The sequence below is a fragment of the Triturus cristatus genome, chromosome 8, assembly GCF_964204655.1.
Source record: "Triturus cristatus chromosome 8, aTriCri1.1, whole genome shotgun sequence".
In the NCBI taxonomy this organism is placed as follows: Eukaryota; Metazoa; Chordata; class Amphibia; order Caudata; family Salamandridae; genus Triturus; species Triturus cristatus.
The window spans coordinates 29288176-29313399 of record NC_140591.1 but is presented as its reverse complement, the minus strand read 5'-3'; the positions used below and the strand labels follow the sequence as shown (position 1 = coordinate 29313399).

Genomic DNA, 25224 nt, shown 5'->3' with positions numbered 1-25224 from the left:
GTGGGGTAGTATACACTAAAGTGGCATAGCGCAGAATTGAGGAAACTTATAAATTGGAGTGGCGTCTCATACAGTATAGTGGAGTGTTGTGTTGCACAGTATTGGAAACTGTAGTAGAGTAGAGTGTTGTACAATAGAGTGTACCGGCATTGACTGCAAATTTGGACAGTGGAATGTAAGGAAATAGAGTGGTGTAGAGTTTAGTAGAGTGGCATGGAGTACACAATTGGTTTGTAGAGTGGAGGTATATGGAATAGAAGAGAGTACACTGGAGTGGGGTACAGTGGAATACCATACAGCAAAGGGCAAAGATTGAAGTTGTGTACAAGGTAATAGTGTAGAGTGGAGTAGCAGAATGGAGTACAGTGGAGTGGCGTAGCGCAGAATACACAGCATAGAGTGGAGTGGAATACAGTGAAATGGCGTACACTAGAGTGGTGGTAGACTGTAGCCGTGCACAGTGAAGTGGGTAGAGTGAAATAGCATATAGTGGAGTGACGGCCAATGGACTAGAATAAAATGGAGTGCGGTACAGTCGGGAGGTGTACACTGGGGTGGGGTAGAGTGGAGTACTGTATAGTGGAGTGACATACAGTGGACGAACGTAAAGTGGAGGGATGGAAAGTAGAGTAGCGTATAGGGCAGTGGAGTATAGTGAAGTGGTGTAGACTGGAGTGGCATACACTAGATTGGGGTAAAATGTAATAGCCTACAGTGGAGTGGCGTACAGTAAAATGGCGTAGAGTGGAGGAGCATACAGCTAAGTTCTATACAGTGGAATAGCATACAGTGGCGTAGATTGCAGCAGCGTATAGCGGAGTGGCATACTGTGGAGTGGAGTACACTTAAGAGGCTTAGAGTGGAATTACATACAGTGTAAAAGCATAGAGTGTACCAGCGTAGAGTGGAGTTACGTACAGTGTAACATCATAGATGGTAATAGCATAGAGTGTAGTGGCGTAGAGTGGAGTGGCTCAGAGTGCAATAGTCTATAGTGGAGTAGTATACAGTGGAGTAGCATATAATGGAGGGATGTAGACTGGAGTGGCATCTAGTGGCATGGGGTAGAGTGCAAAAGCATTTAGTGGAGTGGCGTACATTGGACTGGCGTCCAATCGAGTAGTGCAGTGGCATAGAGTGAAGTGCCATACACTGGAGTGGTGTAGAATGGAGTAGCAAACAGTGAAGTGGCATACAGTGGAAAAGCGTACAATGGAGTATTGTAGAGTGGATGGCATACAGTGGAATAGAGTGGAGTGGTGTACAGTATAATGGCGTATAGTGGAAAAGCGTCCAGTGGAGTGATGTACATTGGAGTGAACTTGATAGGAGTGGCGTAGAGTTGAGGTGTCTACAGCATAGAACAGGTGTCCCCCACCTTTTCTGTAGTGAGTGCCACAGTCAGTGAAAATCGTAGTGAGCTACTAAAGGCCAAGCAACTCGCACATTTTTACAAGAGACACCCTCAAACACCCAGTTTCATTGACTTTAAGCCTGATTTCTTCACAGCCCATTCTGTGGTTTAAACAATATACTCTGAGTTCCCTAGAAAGATTGATAGGAATGACTAATAAAAACTTTAAAAGATGCTGAAGATTCTTCAGTATAGCCATCTTTTTTTTCTTGAAGTCAATAAACCAGGACTGCAGTAAACATTGCTTTATTCTGGTCTTGAGCAGTTAATAAAAATGTGGAAAGGGGCGGAAGATTCTTCTCTCCAGCTACCTTTTCTTGGTGTTAGTAAAGCAGGCCTGTAGTATACATTTTGTTCTTGTTCAACTATAAAAAACACTTTGTAAGGTACTGAAGATTCTGTCTGCAGCAACTTTTTTTCTTGGTGTCAGAAATCCAGGCCTGCAGTACACATTTCTTTGTTCTTGTTCAACAAATAAAAAAGCTTGAAAGATGCTAAAGATTGTTTACTACAGCTGGCTTTTTTTCTTGATGTCAATAAACCAGGCCTGTAGTAACCATTGCTTTATTCTTGTCTTGTGCAGTTAATAAACATTTGGGAAGGTGATGAAGATTCTTCTCTCAAGCTACTTTTTCTTCTTGTTAGTAAAGCAGGCCTGCAGTACACATTCCTTTCTTGGTGTTCAACTAATAAAAAGCATTCTAAGATGCTGAAGATTCTTCTCTAAAGTGACTTTTTTCTTGTGGTCAGTAACAAAACAGATACTTGGATTTGGGATTTCACCAGTAACTGTCACTGAATATGCATTCAATGCAACTGCATACAAACCATTTTAGTGGGAGATTTGACACTGCCTGGCGTCCACCAACCCCCTGTAATCTGGAATATAGCCCGAGAGGGCAACTCTAATGGAGTCATTCAAATGTTCATCAGTCAGACGTGTTAAAAACTTAGATTTTACAAAGTTCATAACTGAGAACGCAGATTCACAAAGATAAGTGGAGCCAAACAGGGAAAAAAGTTTCATTGCAGCTGTGTGGATGTTCTTATACTTTTCAGCATCCACAAGACTCCAGAAATTAACGTCAGATTGCCTCGCTTTCAATTCAATGTCATTTTGAAGTGTGACAATCTCCATTTCCATGGTGGAAGAGTCAAGGCTAAGAAGTACACTCATTTTCTCAGAAATGTCACTAACGTCCACTTCTATGAAGGGGTTTGAAATAAACATCACACAGGGCTCCAGTTGCTCCAAATCACTAAATCTTTCACTGAACTCTTGATTAAGCCTCTTTAGCAGACTACTGTATTTTTCTATGTCTAGAAGCTCAGTCTCCGCTTTGTCTTCTGAAAGGATTTGGAGCACAGAGGGAAAGTGCTGCATCTTTCTTTTCTGTACATGCTGTATGAAAAGGCTAAGTTTTGATTTGAATGTTTTCACAGAACTAATCATGCCAGTGATTGTCTTGTTTTTTCTTCGTAATTCGCTGTTCAAGATATTTAATTTTTCTGTCACATCTGTGAAAAATGCTAAATCAAGCAACCATTCAGTGTTTGATAACTGTGTGGTATCTTCATTTCTAGACTCCATGAAAGCTTTGACTTCTGGCAATAGGGAAAGGAATCTACGCAGTATTTTTGCCCTGCCAAGCCATCGGATCGGAGTATGCAGTAAAAGGTCACCATACTCAGCCGATAGTTCTTCAAGGAATAATTTGAAGGTTCGATGCTGCTTGGCCTTAGCACGAATTGAATTAATAATTTTAACAACAGGAGTCATCACATGATCAAACCCCATTACCTTGGCACATATTGCCTGTTGATGTATAATGCAATGGTAGTTCAATAATGGAGGAAAATCTGGATCTGCTCTGCAATTTGCAATGAAATCAGCATGACGCCCTCTCATTGCGGGCGCGCCATCAGTTGTTATTGCCACTAACTTTTTCAATGGGACATTTTGTTTCACAAAATAATTCTTCATCTCATTGTGGATGTCAGCTCCTCTGGTTGTGGTTTTCAGAGGCAATAAAGTTAAAAATTCCTCTTTATGAGTGAAATCTTCAAAAACCATTCTAACGAACATTGCCAACTGGGCAATATCGCTTGCATCAACAGATTCATCACACTGAAGAGAAAAATATTTGCAGGTCTTTAAATCCCTCTCTAGCTGCTCTCTCATGTTGGCCGATAGCGCAGATACCCTTGTTGCCAAAGTGTCCGACCCCAACTGCAGATCTGAAATGGCTGACATAATTTCAGGGCTATTTTTGAAGTCTTTGAATAAGGACTCTGCCATTAGAAGCATTGCTTCCTTCACAATGGCTCCATCCAAAAATGTTGTTTTGTGCTTGATCAAGTGATGAGTAACTTTGAAAGATGCTTCAGTTGCCGCAGTGGCTTTCTTCGTTGTAACACAAGATTGCCGAGTTTGCAATGCAGATTTCAGTTCGTTTACTTTTTGTGTCCTCAGACTGCTTCCTTTAGGAAACTTACTCTCAAATTGCACATGTACTGTAGAAAAATGTCTCTTAACATTTCCCTTTTTTCCCACTGCAAGTTTTGCTCCACAGATTAAACATACGCAGTTGTCTTTAAATTGTGTAAATAAAAATTCGTTCTCCCACTCTTGATGGAAGTAGTATTTCTTCCTTTTTGGCCTTTTGGCGGGACCTGGCTCTTCATCCATGACTGTAGTTGTTAAGGCTGTAAGCAAAAATAGAAATGTTGATAAAGTCCAATGCATAACATACAAGAGTACATGTGGACACCTTTAATGATGTAGGTCAGGCCATTTGTGATTAACATCCATGCTGGTAAATTAAAAAGCACCGTTGGAAAGCGAGATAACTAACCCACATTAGCTGTATTTAATTATGAACACTGGAAGACTGCTTTTCACAAATCGCCTGAGGTTTGATTCAGCATAACCGAAGGACAGCCCAAAACTATGGGTTGTGTGGAGTTTAGCCTACTCCTGCAAATAGGAAGATGACTACAATTTGTACCACACAAAGCACTCAATGCACAAATGTGAAAGTTTATCAAATCTTTTCTACCGGGTACTCCTACATTTCTAGCAAACATTGGACTTTTTTTTTTTTAAAGTAGGACAAGCTTTCAAAACGACTCCAGATAACGATGTTCCATGACACCGGCAGAAAGAACACGATCTCTGACTAATGGCAACTGGGGTCACCCGTATTCCAAACCAATATCATCTCCTAAGGAATATTCAGTCTCCATTTCCTTGGGGTCGCCCTCTAAAATACCTGCCTTCAACTGCAATTTTGAGTCGATAAGTTCACACGTATGCAAGACAAGTACGATTTCAGAAAAGTCATTAAAATAAGTACATGCGCTTTTTTTGCTACGCAACATTAAAGCAACAATTACAAGAAGGTGTCCTGGACCAAAAACCTAACTGGGCTTTATACCAAACAGTGCTTCATTGGGTGAGGGGTGACACATGCATACTCCATATTGAAGGCAGATGACTTAGGCAGGTAATAATGTTGTGTTCAAAGCTGTCAGAAAACTGAAAATCATGAACTGCATTTAGGTCTCACACCTTATCCACCACACTGCTATGCGATGCGTCCCGTAACATGATAACCGCACCTTGGCGCTCATTAGGCAAGACATGGAAACACTTGCCACATAGGATCACAAATCAAAGAAAACAACTCCAATCACACGCCCTACATTGCACAGATTGCAGACCATGTAGGTAAGTGCTTCAAGGCCTCTCATTTGGTTAGTAAGGGCTATAAATGTTGCAACACAATGCCTTCCCCTTTTTCATCATCACACATGACAGCACATTGAAATGCATCAGTTCAGAGTGTGCACTGTACAAAATCTCTCCTGTAAGACTATAAATCTCTGTGCGTAGTAATAACCTAGGCCACATATATGATGAACATGATGAGTGAGTTTCCTTTCTTGTCATCAGAGATGGAGGGAGTCCATGTTTAAAAATTACTATTGCAGGAAGAGGCCCCTTTGTAATGATCATGACATGGGTCCTATGTGCACTCGGTCCCGGCCATTGCTCTTGCCCTAAAACAAGGTAAAATGGTCTAATTGTAACACAATCGGCACACATTTTGGCACCCCTGTAACTCCCTAGCAAGTAGTACCCCTGGTATCTACGGCATAGGTACCAAAGAGGGTCTCTAAGGACTGTAGCATGCATTATTCCACCCTAAGGGACCCCCATACAAATGCATGCAGCCTGCCATTGCAGACTGCATGTCATGGTACAAACCATGAGTAAAAACGTACCAGTGTCTAACGTGCAGGATATCTGGTATCGTCCAGCCTGCCACCGCAGACAAGTTTCTGACCCCCTGCAGTTGAGAGCCCACGCTCTGTGGCCTAGAAACAATGGCTAGTGAATCTGCAAAGCCCCTGTCGCCATGGATATGCGACCCCAGCTTACCCAGACCTGGGATATGCAGCCCCCTGCCCTGAGGTCCATTTGGCAACAAGACAGGCAGGAAATTAGCTGTGCAAGTAGGAGTGTTGCGCTGCCAGGCTAGTCACACCCCTAAGGTGAGCTGCCTTTGATGAAAGAAGGGTTCCAACATCTTGTTTTTGGTGGAATTAGGAAGTGTGGGACAGGGTTATGCCAACATGTTGTGGTTATGCCTACTCCCTTTGACTACTACCTTTCATTCCCCTTAACGCCCCTAAATTAGGTATTTAGGTAGCCCCCTGACACCAGGAGCTTAGATTCGCCTAATTAAAGAAGGACAAAGAAGAGCCGAAGAACGCCAGAACTGGACTAGCTGAGGACTTGGCACCAATCCCTGTCCGCCTGCCCTTGCCCCTGTCCCAACAATTGCAAAGATTTGACAGGTCCTGCAGCTGTGCATCCTCCCAAAGCCTCTGAGGGCTGCCAGTATTTCACCAACCAGCCAGCATCTCCCTTGAAGTGGAAGAGCCATTTCCCTGCAGCCTGCAGGCACCGACTGCAACATCTGTTACACCAATCTGTAGACCACCGGTTCCACAGACACAGCAGCTGCCAAGGAAGAGGTCGCCATGCTACAGGAGGTCAGATCAGTCTCCCCACCAAGTGTGGAAAGGCCAGTACCCCCAGGTGCTCCCCTACACCGATACTAGGGGAACAGGATTATTTTTCTAAATTGGTGTTGGATTTCCTTATTGAGTGTGTGTCTCATTTATTGACTGTTTGTGAAACAAATGCCTAACACTCCCCTCCTATAAGCCTAAGGCTGCTTGGCCACACTAGCACAAATTGAGCACCATGGGATTGTTAAAGCAACCACCTGTTCACTAGTAATGGACACTATGACTATGCATAGTGCACCTCATTTTGGTACTCTATATAGAGAGCCAGCTTCCTACATATACCAGAAAGAGCGTTACTGAAGTTAAGTAACCTGTTCTTTAATTTCACATTCACCTGAGCTGGAGTGGGCGCTCTTCAAAACTGACTGGCTTCATTACATTCATTAGTTTCACAGTCAGTCACTGAAGCAGGAGGTGAGGTTTCTATACACACCTGTCGCCCCTACATTACATCCATTCATTTCACAGTCAGTTACTGGAGCAGGAGAGATGGCCTTTGACTCCAGTCACCTTTTTGCATTACATTCATTCATTTCAGTGTCAGTCACAGGAGCAGGAAATGGGGCCCTGGACACCTGTCACCATCTTGCTCTCCTCATTGCACCTATTTATTTCACATAATAAGTTGTGTCTCTTTGTCTGCAATGTCAAGTTGGTTACTTACCTGTAGTTGTAGTTTGCAGCTGGAAGAATTGTCTGGATTCACATGCTACACATTTATTCTGTGTTTAGTGTGGTTGGGTCCGAAATGGTCTTTATACTTTCTCTCTTTTTTTTTTTTTAAGGGTGTCATCGTCGACTACTATTTGGTGGAATGTCTGTTCCATTTTGACATCAGACGCGTGCCTTAGACATTCCGGTGTAAGGTTGCCATCTTCAAATTCTTTTTTCTGGGGACTTGCAATTCTTTAAACTTTGTTATTGATGTTTTCCTACCCCCACAGTTCGCATGTCTGCTTTATTTCTGCGGTGGTGGGAGGGTCACAAGTGAATCCAGAAACGACTCCTACAGGTAAGCACTGATTGTAGCAATATTGGTCTCTGTGTACAACATAATTGTTTCTTGAGAGCAGGTGTTTTAGCACCTTTTGTCTCACCTGAGCTTCTTTGCTCAGTTGGATGTTCACGAAGTAATACTCTGACTGTGTGTATGGATGACTAGGTACCTGCCATACAGATGGAGACATTTGCCAGAGAAGAAGTGTTGCTACTTTCTTTCTACAGACTGTGCCCTTGGTTTCCCTCCTTTAGTTTAACTCCTGCCCTTAAGTATGTCTGAATTGTTTGCACTATCTATCGTGCAATTGCCCCCTGTGAGAAAGTGCCTCTTGTTAATGTTAAAGCCATTTATAACACGCTCGAATCCCCCCAGAGGGGTACCTCAGCACGACCAGCTCAGAACAAAGCTGTGTTCAGTAGTTTCCTGAAGCAAAAATGGTCCGTACAGGTCCTAATAAAGTGTGGGAGCTTATTCCAATATACAGGGGTCAAACAGGAAAAGGACCATTTGCATGGTTAGGCCTCCACCCACACTTTGTGCCTGGTTTTGATGTGGTTTCAAATCTAGTGCACATGGTCCCTGCCAACCAGGTTCCCTGTGCCAGTGCTCCTTCCCTAAACAATCATCCAATTGGTACTTCTGCAAGTCCTCAGTAAGTTGTACCCTGGGTACCTGGGGCCTGGAAGCTGAAGAGGGTCTCTTGGTACCCTCTCACTGGGACACTGCCCTTGCAGCCTGCATGCCCCGGTGGAGGAGAAAATGGCACCCTGCCTGGGTGAGATGCCAGCTAGCACTGCCTGACAGCATAGGTAAGTCACCCCTTGTAGGAAACTGGCTCTGTATATAATATACCAAAGTAAGGTTTAGTGTCCAGTGGAACCCCAAAAGTAGGCAGCGGTAAAAGTAGATATTACCTTACACTCTATTTGTGGTAGTGTGGTTGAGCAGTAAGGCTTTATCAGGGGATAGTGTTAAGCATTTATTGTACACACTCAGGCAGGCAAGAAATGGTGTCGCACACTCAAAGACTGAACTCAGACCAATTTGATTGTATACAAATATTATTTAGTTATTTTGTTTCTAGAACCCAGCCAGGCCTGGTGCAGGTAAGTGAAATAATACTTTGCAATACTTAGGAAATTAATTACAGTTGAATGCAGGTTCAAATGCAGGTGGTTGATTTACAACACTAGGTGGCGATCTATGCACAGATATGAATTCAGCAGCCCACATGCCTCGAACACAGGTAGGTGAATAATCAGAATTACTTTTCAGTTACTTTGTAGATTACAATACTCATTACTTATTAAGTTACTTTTGCTAATCAGTGTGATATGCCTAGATATCACACTGACACATTTCCTAGACAAAAGGCAAGTAATTCACTTTTGGTACATTTGCAGTTTTTCAAGTTTTCATACAAACCAACACCACACTCAAAAACAAATTCTCAGAAAAGCAGTCAATGCAGTCCTATGGGGGAAAACAGTGTTTTCGGTTTTAAGGTAAGTACTCGGGTTTTGGAGTTGGTATTCTGGAGTTAGAACCAGGGTTCCCCAGGGTCGAGGAAACACTCTTATAACACCCTTAGCTGCACTTGTGCGGCAGAGTGCTGAGGCCCAATGTTATCCAATGGGGGATTAGGAGCCTCCGGTTGGCCTCACGAGCAGGCCACAAGGTTACGGGAGCAAAGATCCTGGTGTTAGGCTCAAGGCAAAGGAGGATCTGAGTTAGCACACAAGGTGCACCAGCAGTGGCGCAGGGGCAGCTTGGTGCATGGTGCGGTTTTGGAATCGGATGCACTGTTGTTTTCAATGGGGATTGCAGGTTTCGGTTTTTAGCTGCAGGCTCGGTCCAGGAAGTCTTCCAGGAGGAACCAACTCCCAGGCAGGCTAAGTTGGAGGGCTCGAGACGTAGGAGCACCTCCGGTTCTCTTCTCCAGGGTTGCTGGATTTAGGAGTGTCCTTTGAGGTCGGATTTCACCTTACCGGGCCACTTGCGGCTGGGGGGAGGGGGGTCTCCATGTAGAGGCTGCAGGCGACATCTGGGAGTCCTGGAGGGGTCAACCCACAGTGGCCTCGGACTCTTGAGCGCTAGGGGACCTCGCTGGGACTGGTGGGCCACCCGGATCCAAACGTAGGCGTCAGGTGCAGTGGTGGTTCCAGGTGTCAGGTTTCTTTATCCTCAGCAGGCTCAGAGTCTGTCTTGGGAGATTCTTTTGAACAGAGGTGCTGTTTATTGAAGGCAGACAGTCCTCCTTGGAGGTCGCTGGCTGCAGGACAAGACGACTTTTGACGCAGGATCTCAGGAAACTGCAGACGTGCCGGTAGGGCTGAGGCCAAGTCAGTTCTTCTCTGCAGTCTCCTCTGCTGGGCGTCTTCTTTGGTCCTTCTTCTTTGTAGGTTGTGGGAATCCGTCTTCTTTGTTCAGGGCAGCCCCCTACATACTGTATTTAGGGGGGTTTTAGGGGTCTTGAGGTCAGTAGCCAATGGGTTACTGACCTTCGGGTGACTACACCCTTGGTGTGGTCACCCCACGTGGGGGAGTGGGCACAATCCCTCATCCTGATTGGACAGGGCCTGCCATCTAGAAGATGGCACGACCTGAAGAGTGGGCTTCACCTCGGATCCCCCACGTGAGGGGTGAGGTTGGCAGAGGAGGGCACACTTTCTGGGCTGTGCTAATTTTTCCCGTCTGTCTTCCCCCAAAAGGAGGGGAGACAGGAAGGGGGCCTGCTCCCGATAGCAGGAGAGACTGGGGGTCGTGTTACAAAGGCGACAAGGCCTTTGAAGCTCCCCTGCCACAGATGGCTCTTCCTGGCCTGGGGGAGGAGTGACCACCTCTTCCCAGGAAAGGCTTTGTTTCTGGGCTTGAGGAGTGAAGGCTACCATCCCAGGGGTCCAGAAACATGTTTTGTGGTGGCAGGCTGGTGTGAACCAGTCAGGGAACTCACTAGAGACTGGTCGTTTGTCAGGGGGCATGTCTAAGATGCCCTTTGGGTGCATTGTATAATAAATCAGTGTGGCATCAGTGTGGATTTATTATGCTGAGAAGTTTGCTACCAAACGTCCCAGAATTCAGTAAAGCCATTATGGTGCTGTGGAGTTGGTAATGACAAACTCCCAGACCATATACTCTAAATGGCTTTACTGCACTTACAATGTCTAAGAATGGAGTTAGACACTGTAGGGTACAGTGCTCATGTCCCTGTACCCTCACCACTGGTATAGTGTCCCCAGCTAGAGAGGTGGCTTACCTATGCCAGGGCAGTGGCTTGTAGGCATGGTACACAGGGATGCGTGCCATGTCCACTCTTCACTTTGGTCTGCACCAAAACACGCAGCCTGCAATGGGGGGGGGGGGGGGGGGGGAGGGGTGTGTGTGTGTGTGTGTGTCTGTCTGTCTGTCTCTTAAGGAACAGGTCATCTAAGGGTGGCACAATATGTGCTGCAGCCCTCAGAGGCTTTCCCTGGTCACAGTGCCCTTGGTACCCATGGTACATGGGACTTACATGTGGCCAGAAAGGTGCCAATTGAAGTACAAAGGTACAGTTTTGGGGAATAACACAGGCCCTGGAAGCCTTATGGGCAGAGACCCAGGGCACATCAATTCAAAGTGCACCAGTAGTCTGGCAAAAAAGAGAGGTGGTTACTGCAATGGAAACCCAGCTTCCTACACCCCTCTAGCAGGCCTCACAGCACTAAGGACGGGTGCAATATACTACAGGTGAGGGCATATCTGCATGAGCAGATATGCCCCTACAATATTGGGCACTACTTCCCAATATTGTAAGTGCCAGTGAGGCCACAGAGAGTCCATAGACTGGGAACTCAACAACTCGAGTTCCACAGCACCATGATGGCCTTACTGAATATTGAAATGTTTGGTACTACTCCTTTCAATAAATACACACAGATGCCAGTGTGGGATTTATTGTGCTATGAACCCAGATGGCACTTCAGAGGTGCCCTCTGAATCCCCGTCAACCCTGGTGTGGTCTCCGACCAGCTGTAGGCAGCCAGCTACCATCAGACATTTTTCTGGACCCCTGGGTAGAGAGCCCCTGACACTGTGACCAGAAACAATGCACATCCAAGGCAGAGGTGTCATGTCTCCTCCCCTAGAATGGGCCAGTGCTTGAAAAGGGAAACTTGAAAGGCCTGCTGCCTTTGAAACTCGACCCCCAGCCTCTGCTGCTAACTGCATATGGCAGCTCCTGGTTTACACCCCTACTTTAGGCAGTAAAACCAGCGGGAACATTTTAAAAGATAGGAGACGTGCCCACCTCTGTGTGATTCTTTTAGAGCTCCTCCGTCTTGCATCCAACGGCAGAAAAAATAATCTGAAGATGGCGAACATGCACAGGAACCTCCGGAGTGCACGTCTCATGTTATAGAGAACATACCACCAAATGGTGATCGAAGATGACGCCCACAACAAAAAACAAACAAAAAAGAAGAGAACAGAAAAAGACAATTTTGGACCAAACCACTAGATGATGGAATTAGTACACAGCATGTAAATCTAAAAATGATTCACACTGCAAAACCAGCATATCTAGCAGGGCTGTGTCAGGGCTTCTAGTACATCATGAGCCAGTCTGTTATCACCCCGGAGTGGTAGAAGCCAGAGAGGGACTGACTTGTTGATGGTTTCAAGACAGAACAGGGGGTTAGTTACTGGCCTCTACTTTAAGATCCCCCATAACGTGGGTGGGCGTCTTCATGGGCACCATAACTGTGTCTGTAAAGCCAATCCCAGCACAGCAGGGCACCATGATGCGGTCTCTCTGAACTCTGCCCCTACACAGCAGGAATACTATTAGAATAAACTATAAAACTATAATACCATCAATCATAAGATTTTTATAAGCTTCAGTAAAGTTGATCAAACGAGAGGGTGTCATAATACTTGCTTTTATGCTTACATTGTTTCTCTCCTAAATTGGACATAGCATTCATTTGGTATGAATCCTAATAGGAAAGTCGCTATAAACTGAGACTCAATGTCATTCATTCCTGTGACTGATCACATATTCATGCGATTCTATGAAGAAAGATTACTTACCTGCCGAGCGGACGGCATTTTTAACTTCCTCAGAGCACGGATCAGCCATGGAATAGGCCCCTCGCTCTTCTTTGATGCTGTCCGAGACCATCACTATGTTGAACTCTTCTTCTGTAAAATGGGGGAAAACAAAGCATTATTTCATGCTTAGTAACATCAGCTGGTGTGTATTGTGGTCCTCTTCAACTACCCCCTTACCTCACTACATCCATCCGGTGCACAGTCAGTCACTGGCTGCAGGAGGTAGGGCCTTTGAAATCGGACACCTCCTTGCGGTCCTGATTAAATTCATTCATTTCAGTCAGTCACATGAGCTGGAGCGAGTCCTGGCCCTCTTCATACCACAGGGCGCATCACACTCATTCATGTCAGTCATAGCAGCAAGAGATGGACACCTCGGTCCCCTCCTTGCTCTCTTTATTACATTAGCTTCACAGTCAGTCGCTCGCTCGAGCAGGGAAGGGGCCCTGGTCACCTCGGTCCCCTCCTTGCTCTCTTTATTACATTAGCTTCACAGTCAGTCACTCACTCGAGCAGGGATGGGCCCTGGTCACCTCGGTCCCCTCCTTGCTCTCTTTATTACATTCGTTTCACAGTCAGTCGCTCGCTCGAGCAGGGAAGGGGCCCTGGTCACCTCGGTCCCCTCCTTGCTCTCTTTATTACATTGGTTTCACAGTCAGTCACTCACTCGAGCAGGGAAGGGGCCCTGGTCACCTCGGTCCCCTCCTTGCTCTCTTTATTACATTGGTTTCACAGTCAGTCACTCACTCGAGCAGGGAAGGGGCCCTGGTCACCTCGGTCCCCTCCTTGCTCTCTTTATTACATTCGTTTCACAGTCAGTCGCTCGCTCGAGCAGGGAAGGGGCCCTGGTCACCTCGGTCCCCTCCTTGCTCTCTTTATTACATTAGCTTCACAGTCAGTCACTCACTCGAGCAGGGATGGGCCCTGGTCACCTCGGTCCCCTCCTTGCTCTCTTTATTACATTTGTTTCACAGTCAGTCACTCACTCGAGCAGGGAAGGGGCCCTGGTCACCTCGGTCCCCTCCTTGCTCTCTTTATTACATTGGTTTCACAGTCAGTCACTCACTCGAGCAGGGAAGGGGCCCTGGTCACCTCGGTCCCCTCCTTGCTCTCTTTATTACATTGGTTTCACAGTCAGTCACTCACTCGAGCAGGGAAGGGGCCCTGGTCACCTCGGTCCCCTCCTTGCTCTCTTTATTACATTCGTTTCACAGTCAGTCGCTCGCTCGAGCAGGGAAGGGGCCCTGGTCACCTCGGTCCCCTCCTTGCTCTCTTTATTACATTGGTTTCACAGTCAGTCACTCACTCGAGCAGGGAAGGGGCCCTGGTCACCTCGGTCCCCTCCTTGCTCTCTTTATTACATTAGTTTCACAGTCAGTCACTCCCTCGAGCAGGGATGGGCCCTGGTCACCTCGGTCTCCTCCTTGCTCTCTTTATTACATTAGTTTCACAGTCAGTCACTCGAGCAGGGATGGGGCCCTGGTCACCTCGGTCCCCTCCTTGCTCTCTTTATTACATTAGTTTCACAGTCAGTCACTCCCTCGAGCAGGGATGGGCCCTGGTCACCTCGGTCTCCTCCTTGCTCTCTTTATTACATTCGTTTCACAGTCAGTCACTCACTCGAGCAGGGAAGGGGCCCTGGTCACCTCGGTCCCCTCCTTGCTCTCTTTATTACATTGGTTTCACAGTCAGTCACTCACTCGAGCAGGGAAGGGGCCCTGGTCACCTCGGTCCACTCCTTGCTCTCTTTATTACATTCGTTTCACAGTCAGTCGCTCGCTCGAGCAGGGAAGGGGCCCTGGTCACCTCGGTCCCCTCCTTGCTCTCTTTATTACATTAGTTTCACAGTCAGTCACTCCCTCGAACAGGGATGGGCCCTGGTCACCTCGGTCCCCTCCTTGCTCTCTTTATTACATTGGTTTCACAGTCAGTCAGTCACTCGAGCAGGGAAGGGGCCCTGGTCCCACTCGGTCCCCTCCTTGCTCTCTTTATTACATTAGTTTCACAGTCAGTCACTCCCTCGAGCAGGGAAGGGGCCCTGGTCACCTCTGTTGTATCCTTGCTCTCTTTATTACATTAGTTTCACAGTCAGTCACTCGAGCAGGGATGGGGCCCTGGTCACCTCGGTCCCCTCCTTGCTCTCTTTATTACATTAGTTTCACAGTCAGTCACTCCCTCGAGCAAGGATGGGCCCTGGTCACCTCTGTTGTATCCTTGCTCTCTGTATTACATTCGTTTCACAGTCAGTCAGTCAGTCACTCGAGCAGGGATGGGGCCCTGGTCACCTCGGTCCCCTCCTTGCTCTCTTTATTACATTAGCTTCACAGTCAGTCGCTCGCTCGAGCAGGGAAGGGGCCCTGGTCACCTCGGTCCCCTCCTTGCTCTCTTTATTACATTAGCTTCACAGTCAGTCGCTCGCTCGAGCAGGGAAGGGGCCCATGTCACCTCGGTCCCTTCCTTGCTCTCTTTATTACATTAGCTTCACAGTCAGTCACTCACTCGAGCAGGGAAGGGGCCCTGGTCCCCTCGGTCCCCTCCTTGCTCTCTTTATTACATTAGCTTCACAGTCAGTCACTCCCTCGAGCAGGGAAGGGGCCCTGGTCACCTCTGTTGTATCCTTGCTCTCTTTATTACATTAGTTTCACAGTCAGTCACTCGAGCAGGGATGGGGCCCTGGTCACCTCGGTCCCCTCCTTGCTCTCTTTATTACATTAGTTTCACAGTCAGTCACTCCCTCGAGCAAGGATGGGCCCTGGTCACCTCTGTTGTATCCTTGCTCTCTGTATTACATTCGTTTCACAGTCAGTCAGTCAGTCACTCGAGCAGGGATGGGGCCCTGGTCACCTCGGTCCCCTCCTTGCTCTCTTTATTACATTAGCTTCACAGTCAGTCGCTCGCTCGAGCAGGGAAGGGGCCCTGGTCACCTCGGTCCCCTCCTTGCTCTCTTTATTACATTAGCTTCACAGTCAGTCGCTCGCTCGAGCAGGGAAGGGGCCCATGTCACCTCGGTCCCTTCCTTGCTCTCTTTATTACATTAGCTTCACAGTCAGTCACTCACTCGAGCAGGGAAGGGGCCCTGGTCCCCTCGGTCCCCTCCTTGCTCTCTTTATTACATTAGCTTCACAGTCAGTCACTCACTCGAGCAGGGATGGGCCCTGGTCACCTCGGTCCCCTCCTTGCTCTCCTCGTGACTGTGACTGATTACAAAGTCATATGATTCTAAGCAGGAAGACAACTTACCTGCCGGGAAGAAGGCGTTTTTTACTTCCTCAGAGCACGGATCAGCCATGGAATAGTCCTCTCTCTCTTCTTTGATGCTATCCGATACCACCACGATGTCGAACGCTTCTTCTGTAATAATGAAGAAACCAAAGAATTATTTTAAAGCGATCACCAAAGCTGGAGTGTGTCCCGGTCCTCTTCAGCCACTCACTGGCCTCATTACAAGCATTCATTGCACAGTCAGTCCCTGGAGTAGGAGACAGGGCCCTGAGCCTCGGTCATCACCTCCATGCTCTACTTGTTACATCTATTCATTGCACAGTCAGTCCCTGGAGCAGGAGGCAGGGCCCTGAGCCTCTGTCGTCGCCTCCATGCTCTACTTGTTACATTTATTCATTGCAGTCAGTCACTGGAGCAGGAGACAGGGACCTGAGCCTCGGTCATCGCCTCCATGCTCTACTTGTTACATCTATTCATTGCAGTCAGTCACTGGAGCAGGAGACGGGGCCCTGAGCCTCTGTCATCGCCTCCATGCTCTACTGGTTACATCTATTCATTGCAGTCAGTCACTGGAGCAGGACACAGGGCCCTGAGTCTCTGTCATCGCCTCCATGCTCTACTTGTTACATCTATTCATTGCACAGTCAGTCCCTGGAGTAGGAGACAGGGCCCTGAGCCTCGGTCATCGCCTCCATGCTCTACTTGTTACATCTATTCATTGCAGTCAGTCACTGGAGCAGGAGACAGGGACCTGAGCATCGGTCATCGCCTCCATGCTCTACTTGTTACATCTATTCATTGCAGTCAGTCACTGGAGCAGGAGACGGGGCCCTGAGCCTCTGTCATCGCCTCCATGCTCTACTGGTTACATCTATTCATTGCAGTCAGTCACTGGAGCAGGACACAGGGCCCTGAGTCTCTGTCATCGCCTCCATGCTCTACTTGTTACATCTATTCATTGCAGTCAGTCACTGGAGCAGGAGACAGGGCCCTGAGCCTCTGTCATCGCCTCCATGCTCTACTTGTTACATCTATTCATTGCACAGTCAGTCCCTGGAGCAGGAGGCAGGGCCCTGAGCCTCTGTCATCGCCTCCATGCTCTACTTGTTACATCTATTCATTTCACAGTCAGTCACTGGAGCAGGAGACAGGGCCCTGAGCCTCTGTCATCGCCTCCATGCTCTACTTGTTACATCTATTCATTGCAGTCAGTCACTGGAGCAGGAGACAGGGCCCTGAGCCTCTGTCATCGCCTCCATGCTCTACTTGTTACATCTATTCATTGCACAGTCAGTCCCTGGAGTAGGAGACAGGGACCTGAGCCTCGGTCATCGCCTCCATGCTCTACTTGTTACATCTATTCATTGCAGTCAGTCACTGGAGCAGGAGACAGGGCCCTGAGCCTCTGTCATCGCCTCCATGCTCTACTTGTTACATCTATTCATTACACAGTCAGTCCCTGGAGCAGGAGGCAGGGCCCTGAGCCTCTGTCATCGCCTCCATGCTCTACTTGTTACATCTATTCATTGCACAGTCAGTCCCTGGAGTAGGAGACAGGGCCCTGAGCCTCGGTCATCGCCTCCATGCTCTACTTGTTACATCTATTCATTGCAGTCAGTCACTGGAGCAGGAGACAGGGCCCTGAGCCTCTGTCATCGCCTCCATGCTCTACTTGTTACATCTATTCATTGCACAGTCAGTCCCTGGAGTAGGAGACAGGGCCCTGAGCCTCGGTCATTGCCTCCATGCTCTACTTGTTACATCTATTCATTGCAGTCAGTCACTGGAGTAGGAGACAGGGCCATGAGCCTCGGTCATCGCCTCCATGCTCTACTTGTTACATCTATTCATTGCAGTCAGTCACTGGAGCAGGAGACAGGGCCCTGAGCCTCTGTCATCGCCTCCATGCTCTACTTGTTACATCTATTCATTACACAGTCAGTCCCTGGAGCAGGAGGCAGGGCCCTGAGCCTCTGTCATCGCCTCCATGCTCTACTTGTTACATCTATTCATTGCACAGTCAGTCCCTGGAGTAGGAGACAGGGCCCTGAGCCTCGGTCATCGCCTCCATGCTCTACTTGTTACATCTATTCATTGCAGTCAGTCACTGGAGCAGGAGACAGGGCCCTGAGCCTCTGTCATCGCCTCCATGCTCTACTTGTTACATCTATTCATTGCACAGTCAGTCCCTGGAGTAGGAGACAGGGCCCTGAGCCTCGGTCATCGCCTCCATGCTCTACTTGTTACATCTATTCATTTCACAGTCAGTCCCTGGAGCAGGAGGCAGGGCCCTGAGCCTCTGTCATCGCCTCCATGCTCTACTTGTTACATCTATTCATTGCACAGTCAGTCCCTGGAGTAGGAGACAGGGCCCTGAGCCTCGGTCATTGCCTCCATGCTCTACTTGTTACATCTATTCATTGCAGTCAGTCACTGGAGTAGGAGACAGGGCCATGAGCCTCGGTCATCGCCTCCATGCTCTACTTGTTACATCTATTCATTGCAGTCAGTCCCTGGAGTAGGAGACAGGGCCCTGAGCCTCTGTCATCGCCTCCATGCTCTACTTGTTAAATCTATTCATTGCACAGTCAGTCCCTGGAGTAGGAGACAGGGCCCTGAGCCTCTGTCATCGCCTCCATGCTCTACTTGTTACATCTATTCATTGCACAGTCAGTCCCTGGAGTAGGAGGCAGGGCCCTGAGCCTCGGTCATCGCCTCCATGCTCTACTTGTTACATCTATTCATTGCAGTCAGTCACTGGAGCAGGAGACAGGGCCCTGAGCCTCTGTCATCGCCTCCATGCTCTACTTGTTACATTTATTCATTTCTCAGTCCGTCACATGAGCTGGAACGGGCCCTGGCCCTCTTTTAACCTCACTGACACACTACATTCATTTCGGTCAGTCACTGGAGCAGGACATGGGGCACTGGACTCCTGTTGCCACCTTGCACACTTCATTACATTCATTCCTTTCAAGTAGTAAATGCCGTGTGCTCCTTGTTCGCAATACCTAGTATTTCTATAGGCACATCTAGCAGGGCTGCTTCAGTGCCTCTACCACATCTGAAGCCAGTCTGCCATTACCTCACATTACTTTAGAACATACAAAGCTGGAGAGTGGCTAGCTTCCTGGTGGTTTTAAGAAGGGACAGAGGATTAGTTATCGGCCTGTATTTTAAGATCCACTTTAGTGAGTGTCAGTTTCTTTAGTGGCACCATAACGGTCCCTGTGAAGCCAATCCCAGCACAGCAGGGGTAGCATGGTGCATCTGTCTCTGAACTCTATCCCTGCACAGCAGGAGCGTTATCATACTATATTATAGTACAAAGGGACAGTGTACAAAGCAGTTTTTCGGTTGCAAACACTCTGAGATGGAGTTTGCAACTGTTCTTTTAACAACGTAAAATCATTTTAGTAGTTGATGACTTTTTATTAACTCTTAAAATGGGTTTAAATTGATAAGGAATCAGCTAATTCACAACTTTTTCGCTTTGTCCAGCTACGACATGCCCTACAATCACATCTCCCTAGACGCCTCGATCCCGGATTATAGTCCACTTGAAGCCAAAATCTTCCTGGGGCACTTGGGGAAAGGTGCCATCGCCCTGACTTATCTCTCATTGGTCATTCGTGCCCCAGATGGCTTGGATATGCTCAGACAAAATGGGGAACATTAGGTAGAGGAGCTTAATGAAGATGACTGGAGGGAGGCCTGTCTCGCACCCCTCAAACTGGCAATCTCTTTCCGTATGTGCATGATCCAAATAACCTATTTTCATGTGAGTTCTCTCCCCACACTGCCTACACCGAATGTCACCCACCGCATCAGGTTCTTGCATGCGATGTGCCCTCCCGACGGCAGATTTCTTTCATGTGGCATGGTCCTGCCCGACGCTGTGCCCCTTCTGGGAAGTGATGGGTTGGGAAGTCTCAGCGGTTCTGGGGCGCCTTCTGGACTTGAGTCCACGTACTGCGCTTCTGAGGAAGGAGCTGGGGGGGGGGAGGGGGGGAACGCAGGCTGAGCGAATGTTTATTGTGGTAGCTTGCTTGGTGACCAAGAAAGATATATCCTGCACATGGAATCAGTACGACGCCCCCACGATTTTGCGTTTGTGTCAGAGGTAGAACGTTGGGGCAACAGGAAAAGGGAAATGCTACTTACCAGTGTGCATCTGTTCTTGGCATGTAGAGCTGCAGATCTACACACTATGCATAGATCGCCATCTGGTGGTGGGCCCGGATGTTTGCACTTGTTTTTGTCCTGGAAAGTCTTTGGAAGTCACGAGACAGGTGACTCCTCCTTAGGATCATAGTGCACATGGGCATCGGCTCCATCCTCAGATTGTTTTTCGCCAGCAGCGAAATGATGGAGCTTTGTAAGAAACAGGAAGATGCCCTTGTATGCTGTATCTAAATAAGATAATACTGGGACAGATAGAGGAAGCCGGGGAGGCGGGTGGGCGTGTGTAGATCTGCAGCTCTACATGCCAAGAACAGATGCAAACTGGTAAGTAGCATTTCCCGTTCGAGGCATTTGAGCTGCAGATTACACACTATGCATAGATTGTATAGCAGTCCCCCTTCTTATCAGTGGCCACCAGTATCTGTTGCAGTAGTCTGAAATAGTGTTTTGAGTACAGCTTGGCCCACACTAGCTTGTTGCTTAGTTTGCACATCAACACAATAGTGTTTTGTGAACGTGTGCGGTGTAGACCATGTACCTGCTCTGCACATGTCATCTAAGGGAATGTTCCCTAAAAATGCCATAGAAGCCCCAATTTTTCTTGTAGAGTGGGCTCTAGGAGGAACAGTTAAAGTACGTTTTGCTTTGTGGTAGCAAATGTATATGCATTTAACAATCCATCTGGCTATTCCGGACTTTGATATGGGATTGCCTTTGCGTGGTGGTGAGAAAAATAAAAAGTTGTTTAGTCTTTCGAAAAGGTTGTGTTCTCTCAATGTAATAGAGCAATGCTCTTTTAACATCTAAAGTATGTAGAACTCTTTCTGCGAGTGTGTGGCTGCGAGAAGAATACGGGCAACTCCACAAATTGATTGAGGTGGAAGGGAGAAATGACTTTAGGATTAGTTCAGAGTACAACCTTATTGTGATGGATTTGCAAGAAAGGTTCCTGAATAGTTGGTGCCTGTAGCTCACTAACTCTTCTTAGAGAAGTAATGGCCACTAGGAAAGCAACCTTCCATGTTAAGAATTGTAGTCCCATTAGTCTTGTGAGAACGATGTTTAAATTCCACACAGGTGAGGGTGGAACTCTAGGAGGAATTTTCTTTTTGAGTCCTTCCATAAAGGCTTTTATGGCAGGTACCCTTAATAGTGATAAATGTTGTCTATTTTGTAGATATGCTGCTAAGGCAGCAAGGTGTAGTCCAATAGACGTATAGGCTAAGTTGCACCTTTATAGGTGTAGTAGGTAACCTATGATGTGTTGGATAGACACATCTAGGGGATTGATGTTATTGTTATAATATATCACAAATTGTTTCCACTTGGCTGCGTAGCAGGCTCTAGTGGTAGGACGTCTAGCTTCCTTAATGACGTTCATACAGTCAGGAGGAAGGTTAAGGTAACCGAATTCTAAGATTTCAGGAGCCAGATCGCAAGGTTGAGCTGAGCTGGGTCCGGGTGTCTGTTCTCTCCACGGTACTGGGTTAAGAGGCGTGGTGAGAGGTGTAATCTTTGGTGCGGAACTACGGACAGTTCCAGTAATGGGGTGTACCACGGTTGTCTGGCCAAAGTTGGAGCAACTAGAATGAGAGTCAGTGAGTGTTGCCGTAATTTGCGCACCACCAGTGGTATGAGTGGGAGAGGCGGAAAGGTGTACGCAAATCTGCTTGACCAGTTCATCCATATCGCATTGCCTTTGGCCAATGGGTGTGGGTATATGGCGGCAAAGCTTGGGCATTTGGCATTTTCGTGGGTGGCGAAGAGGTCTATCTGTGGTTGCCCCCATATTTGAAAGAATGGTTGAAGAACTTGTGGATGAAGTTCCCACTCGTGGATCTGTTGCGTTTGACGACTTAACAGATTGGCTATGGTGTTTTGGACTCCTGGGACATGTTGGGCTAGGAGAAAAATGTTCTGAGGTATAGCCCATCTCCATATGTTCTGTGCTAGCTGAGAGAGCTTCAGAGAGTGTGTCCCGCCTTGTTTCTGTATGTAAGAATCAGAATCAGAAACAGCTTTATTCGATTTTTAAAATACAAAACCATAAAAGCAAATATGCATCACATTTCATTCATTAAATCAAGACTTTCAAGGTTAAAAATAACAGCATATTAAAAAATGATCTAATTCATAGAGATCCTGAATCTAATAACGGTTTTTAGAAACATAGAGACCGAAAAGATAAGGAATTCATCATCTAACATTTGTAATCTGACCAGCGCCGCTCTACATTGTCTCAACCCTAGTTTTTTTAAAACTGGTCAAAGAATACTTTTTCTCGGTTCTGAATAAAATTTGCAAAAAAGGATACAATGAAGGGAAGATTGGACAGAAATCTGGTCGCAGGGACAAGGAGTAAGTTCCTTAAGCCAGCAATTCTTCTCAGGGAATGTGACCATTCTAAAAAAGATGTCAGCCCTAAAACGAGATAGCAGCATACGAGTATAGCAGCTGGGGACTAATTTCAAGTATGGTTGGATACCTGGGTTTGTAATAAGTAGCTGATTGGCCATGACAGAGCTCTTGCTTTTTTCTGACATCCAGCGTTCCTCTGAGAGGAAGTGCAGACAAATTTGCTTGAGCTTCTTTCTTGAGAAATTCGTCATACTAGCTGGAGAATTGAAGAATTCCGGATGGCCCAATTCAGTGAAGAATTTCCTTACATAATTGAACCAGGGAATTTTCAGTGCTCCATCTAGGCCTAGGCAATCCTTTATTATTTCCCTGTTCAGGACTGTCTCGGTTCCAGACCAGACTTTATGCCACAGCAAGATGGGCTCCAATTTGATAAGATCGGCAATGTAAGGCACGCCCAACTCTTGATGACAGGCATAAGAAGAAGTTGACCCCGGCACAGCCAATAGATACCGCAGGAAAGCATTCTGGCAAATCTGGATTTGAGTACTTGAGGTGTTCACAATCCCCCATATTGCAGTTGATACGCACTTGGCTCTATAGATATCAAGCAAGACTGGTACCGGGCGACCTCCAACCTTATTTGAAAAATGTTTAACCGCCCCAATTGCTCGTGAGAATGCTAGCTTTCGGGAATCACCTGCCGCTGTCCAAGTTCCCTTATTGTCAAAGGTGATACCTAGGTACGAAAAAGTATTAACAGTCATGATTTTCGTGTTAGATAAAAATGAATTGCAGCTGAGATTATTCTTTTTTGTACAGCACATGTTAAATGTTTTGCTTATATTAATCTTTAGGCCTCTACTGCCCATATATTCGGAAAAGCTAGTAATCGATCTCTGGAGACCGATTTGGGTCCGGGCCATGATTACAGCATCGTCTGCATATAGGAGAATGGGAATAAAGGAGTTGCCAATTTTGGGATAGTCCTGCTTATCTTCCAGGAGGTGAGACGCGACCGAGTTAATATATAAGTTAAATAAAAATGGTGCTAAAATACAGCCTTGTCTCACACCCTTTTCTATGGAAAATTTGGAAGTACAATCCCCCTTTTCCCCATAGCGTACCCTTGCGCCCGCCTCCCGATATAGTTCTCTAATGAATATAAGGAGGTTTGGGTCCACTCCCATTTCCTGCATAGTTAGCCAGAGTTTATTGTGGTTGATGCAGTCAAAGGCCGAACTTAAATCCACAAATGTAAGAAACAAGTTCTCTTTTTTTGCCTCGACGTATTTGGCTACTAGGAGTGCTAAATTCAGACCTTGCTCAATTGTGCCTAGACCTTCCCTAAAACCGTATTGAAATTGGGAGAGAGTACCTGTGGTGTTCATCCATGCTTGTAATTTATCGAGTATAACTCTCCCCGCGATCTTCATGAGTGAATCAAGTAAGGAGATCGGTCTGTAGCATTTAGGTGAACTACGATCTCCTTTCTTGAAAATGGGTACCACAATGGCTTCCTGCCAGCTCTTTGGGAAGCCCGTTTTAGTGAAACTGTTAAGAACGTTGGTTAGCAGGGGGGCCCATAACTTACTGTTAGCCTTAAAAACATCTACGGGAATGCCATCCGGACCCGGGGCCTTACCCGCTGGGCTCTTATTGATGGCTATCAGAACTTCCTCCATGGTGAAATCGATGTCTATTGGATAGGGTACTATGTCCTTATTGCCTAAATTAAAGTCCCCTTCTGTCTCGACCTGAGAATCCTTTGTGTAAAGTTCACGGAAAAAGGACAACCAGCCTTCTTCCGAGATTGCTATTACCATAGAGTCTGTTGAATCTTTGGAGAAAAACGGAGCATTCACCGCTTTCCAAAATGCGGTGTTATTTTTGGAGATGCAAGTTTCCCGAAGAGTACTCCAGGCTTCCTGTTTAATTTGTTTTTTCCTTTTTTTTACTGCCTGTTGGTAGGCAGATCTGGCTGATCTAACTTCAGCCATTACCCTAGGCTCCCTTTTTAATTGTTCCATTAAATGAGCGTGGGTCTTGCTGCACTCTCTATCAAACCATCTCTTAATTTTGTTTGCCCCAGAATGCAGTGGTCTCGTGAGTAGCTTTTTAATTTCCTCCGAGATGCTAAGGAAAGCTTCATTGACTTTAGGAGGCTCAATGTGCTCAGTAAGACAGATATTAAATTCCTCTTCCTTGGAGCGAATTAGTTTTCCTAGGAAGGCCACTGGTTCCACTTTATCCCATTTTAGGGTATAACCGTTCTTCTTTGCAAGTTCTAATTTAAAGTCATACAGGGTCTGGGTCTTAGTAACCATGTTCTTTTTACCCAACATTATATTAAGGGACATACTGAGCGGTAAGTGGTCGCTCATTGCTACCTCACATGTTTCAAACGCAAGAATGTAGTGGGAATAGCGTTTTGATATTAACATAAAGTCAATTATTGATTTGCAACCCCGCCCAATGAATGTGGGGTTAAAAGAGACTGGTGGGGAACATAGTTCGTTCACAAAGCCCAGGTCCAAGGAAAAAAGCATCTCATTTAGATGTTTTCCCAAAGATGTATGTGAGAAATGTGTCACAGGAACACCATCTGTCTCACCCAGTCCGCATAGGTTTTGGTCACTCAATGGGCATAGAAAATAATTAAAATCGCCCATCCAGATCACACAGCTATCAATGCGTTCTTTTTCATCTATATTTTTAAGGGTCTCAAGTAATTCTTTGTAGGTCGAGGCCCAAGCATCTTTCGGTATGTTATTATAGAAATTTATCAAGTTGATATGTTGATTGCCTCCCAGTGTTATATGCAAAATCTGGTAGAAGATGGAATTGGAGAAAAAAG

The 25224-nt window shown here is 46.7% G+C and overlaps 1 protein-coding gene across 2 annotated transcripts in view; it reads right to left on the bottom strand.

Moving 5' to 3' along the window:
* Positions 1–1644: 1644 nt before the first annotated feature.
* LOC146799880 (general transcription factor II-I repeat domain-containing protein 2-like) overlaps positions 1645–25224 on the bottom strand; it is an 83401-nt gene continuing 59821 nt past the window's right edge. For both annotated transcript variants that reach the window (XM_085620802.1, XM_085620803.1), the window contains 3 exons: positions 15843–15953; positions 12582–12692; positions 1645–4120 (listed from right to left, as the gene is read on the bottom strand). In XM_085620802.1, coding sequence (XP_085476928.1) covers positions 2247–4120; positions 12582–12692; positions 15843–15953 — 2096 coding nt within the window. In that variant the 3' untranslated portion in view covers positions 1645–2246. The remainder of the gene's footprint in view (positions 4121–12581; positions 12693–15842; positions 15954–25224) is intronic.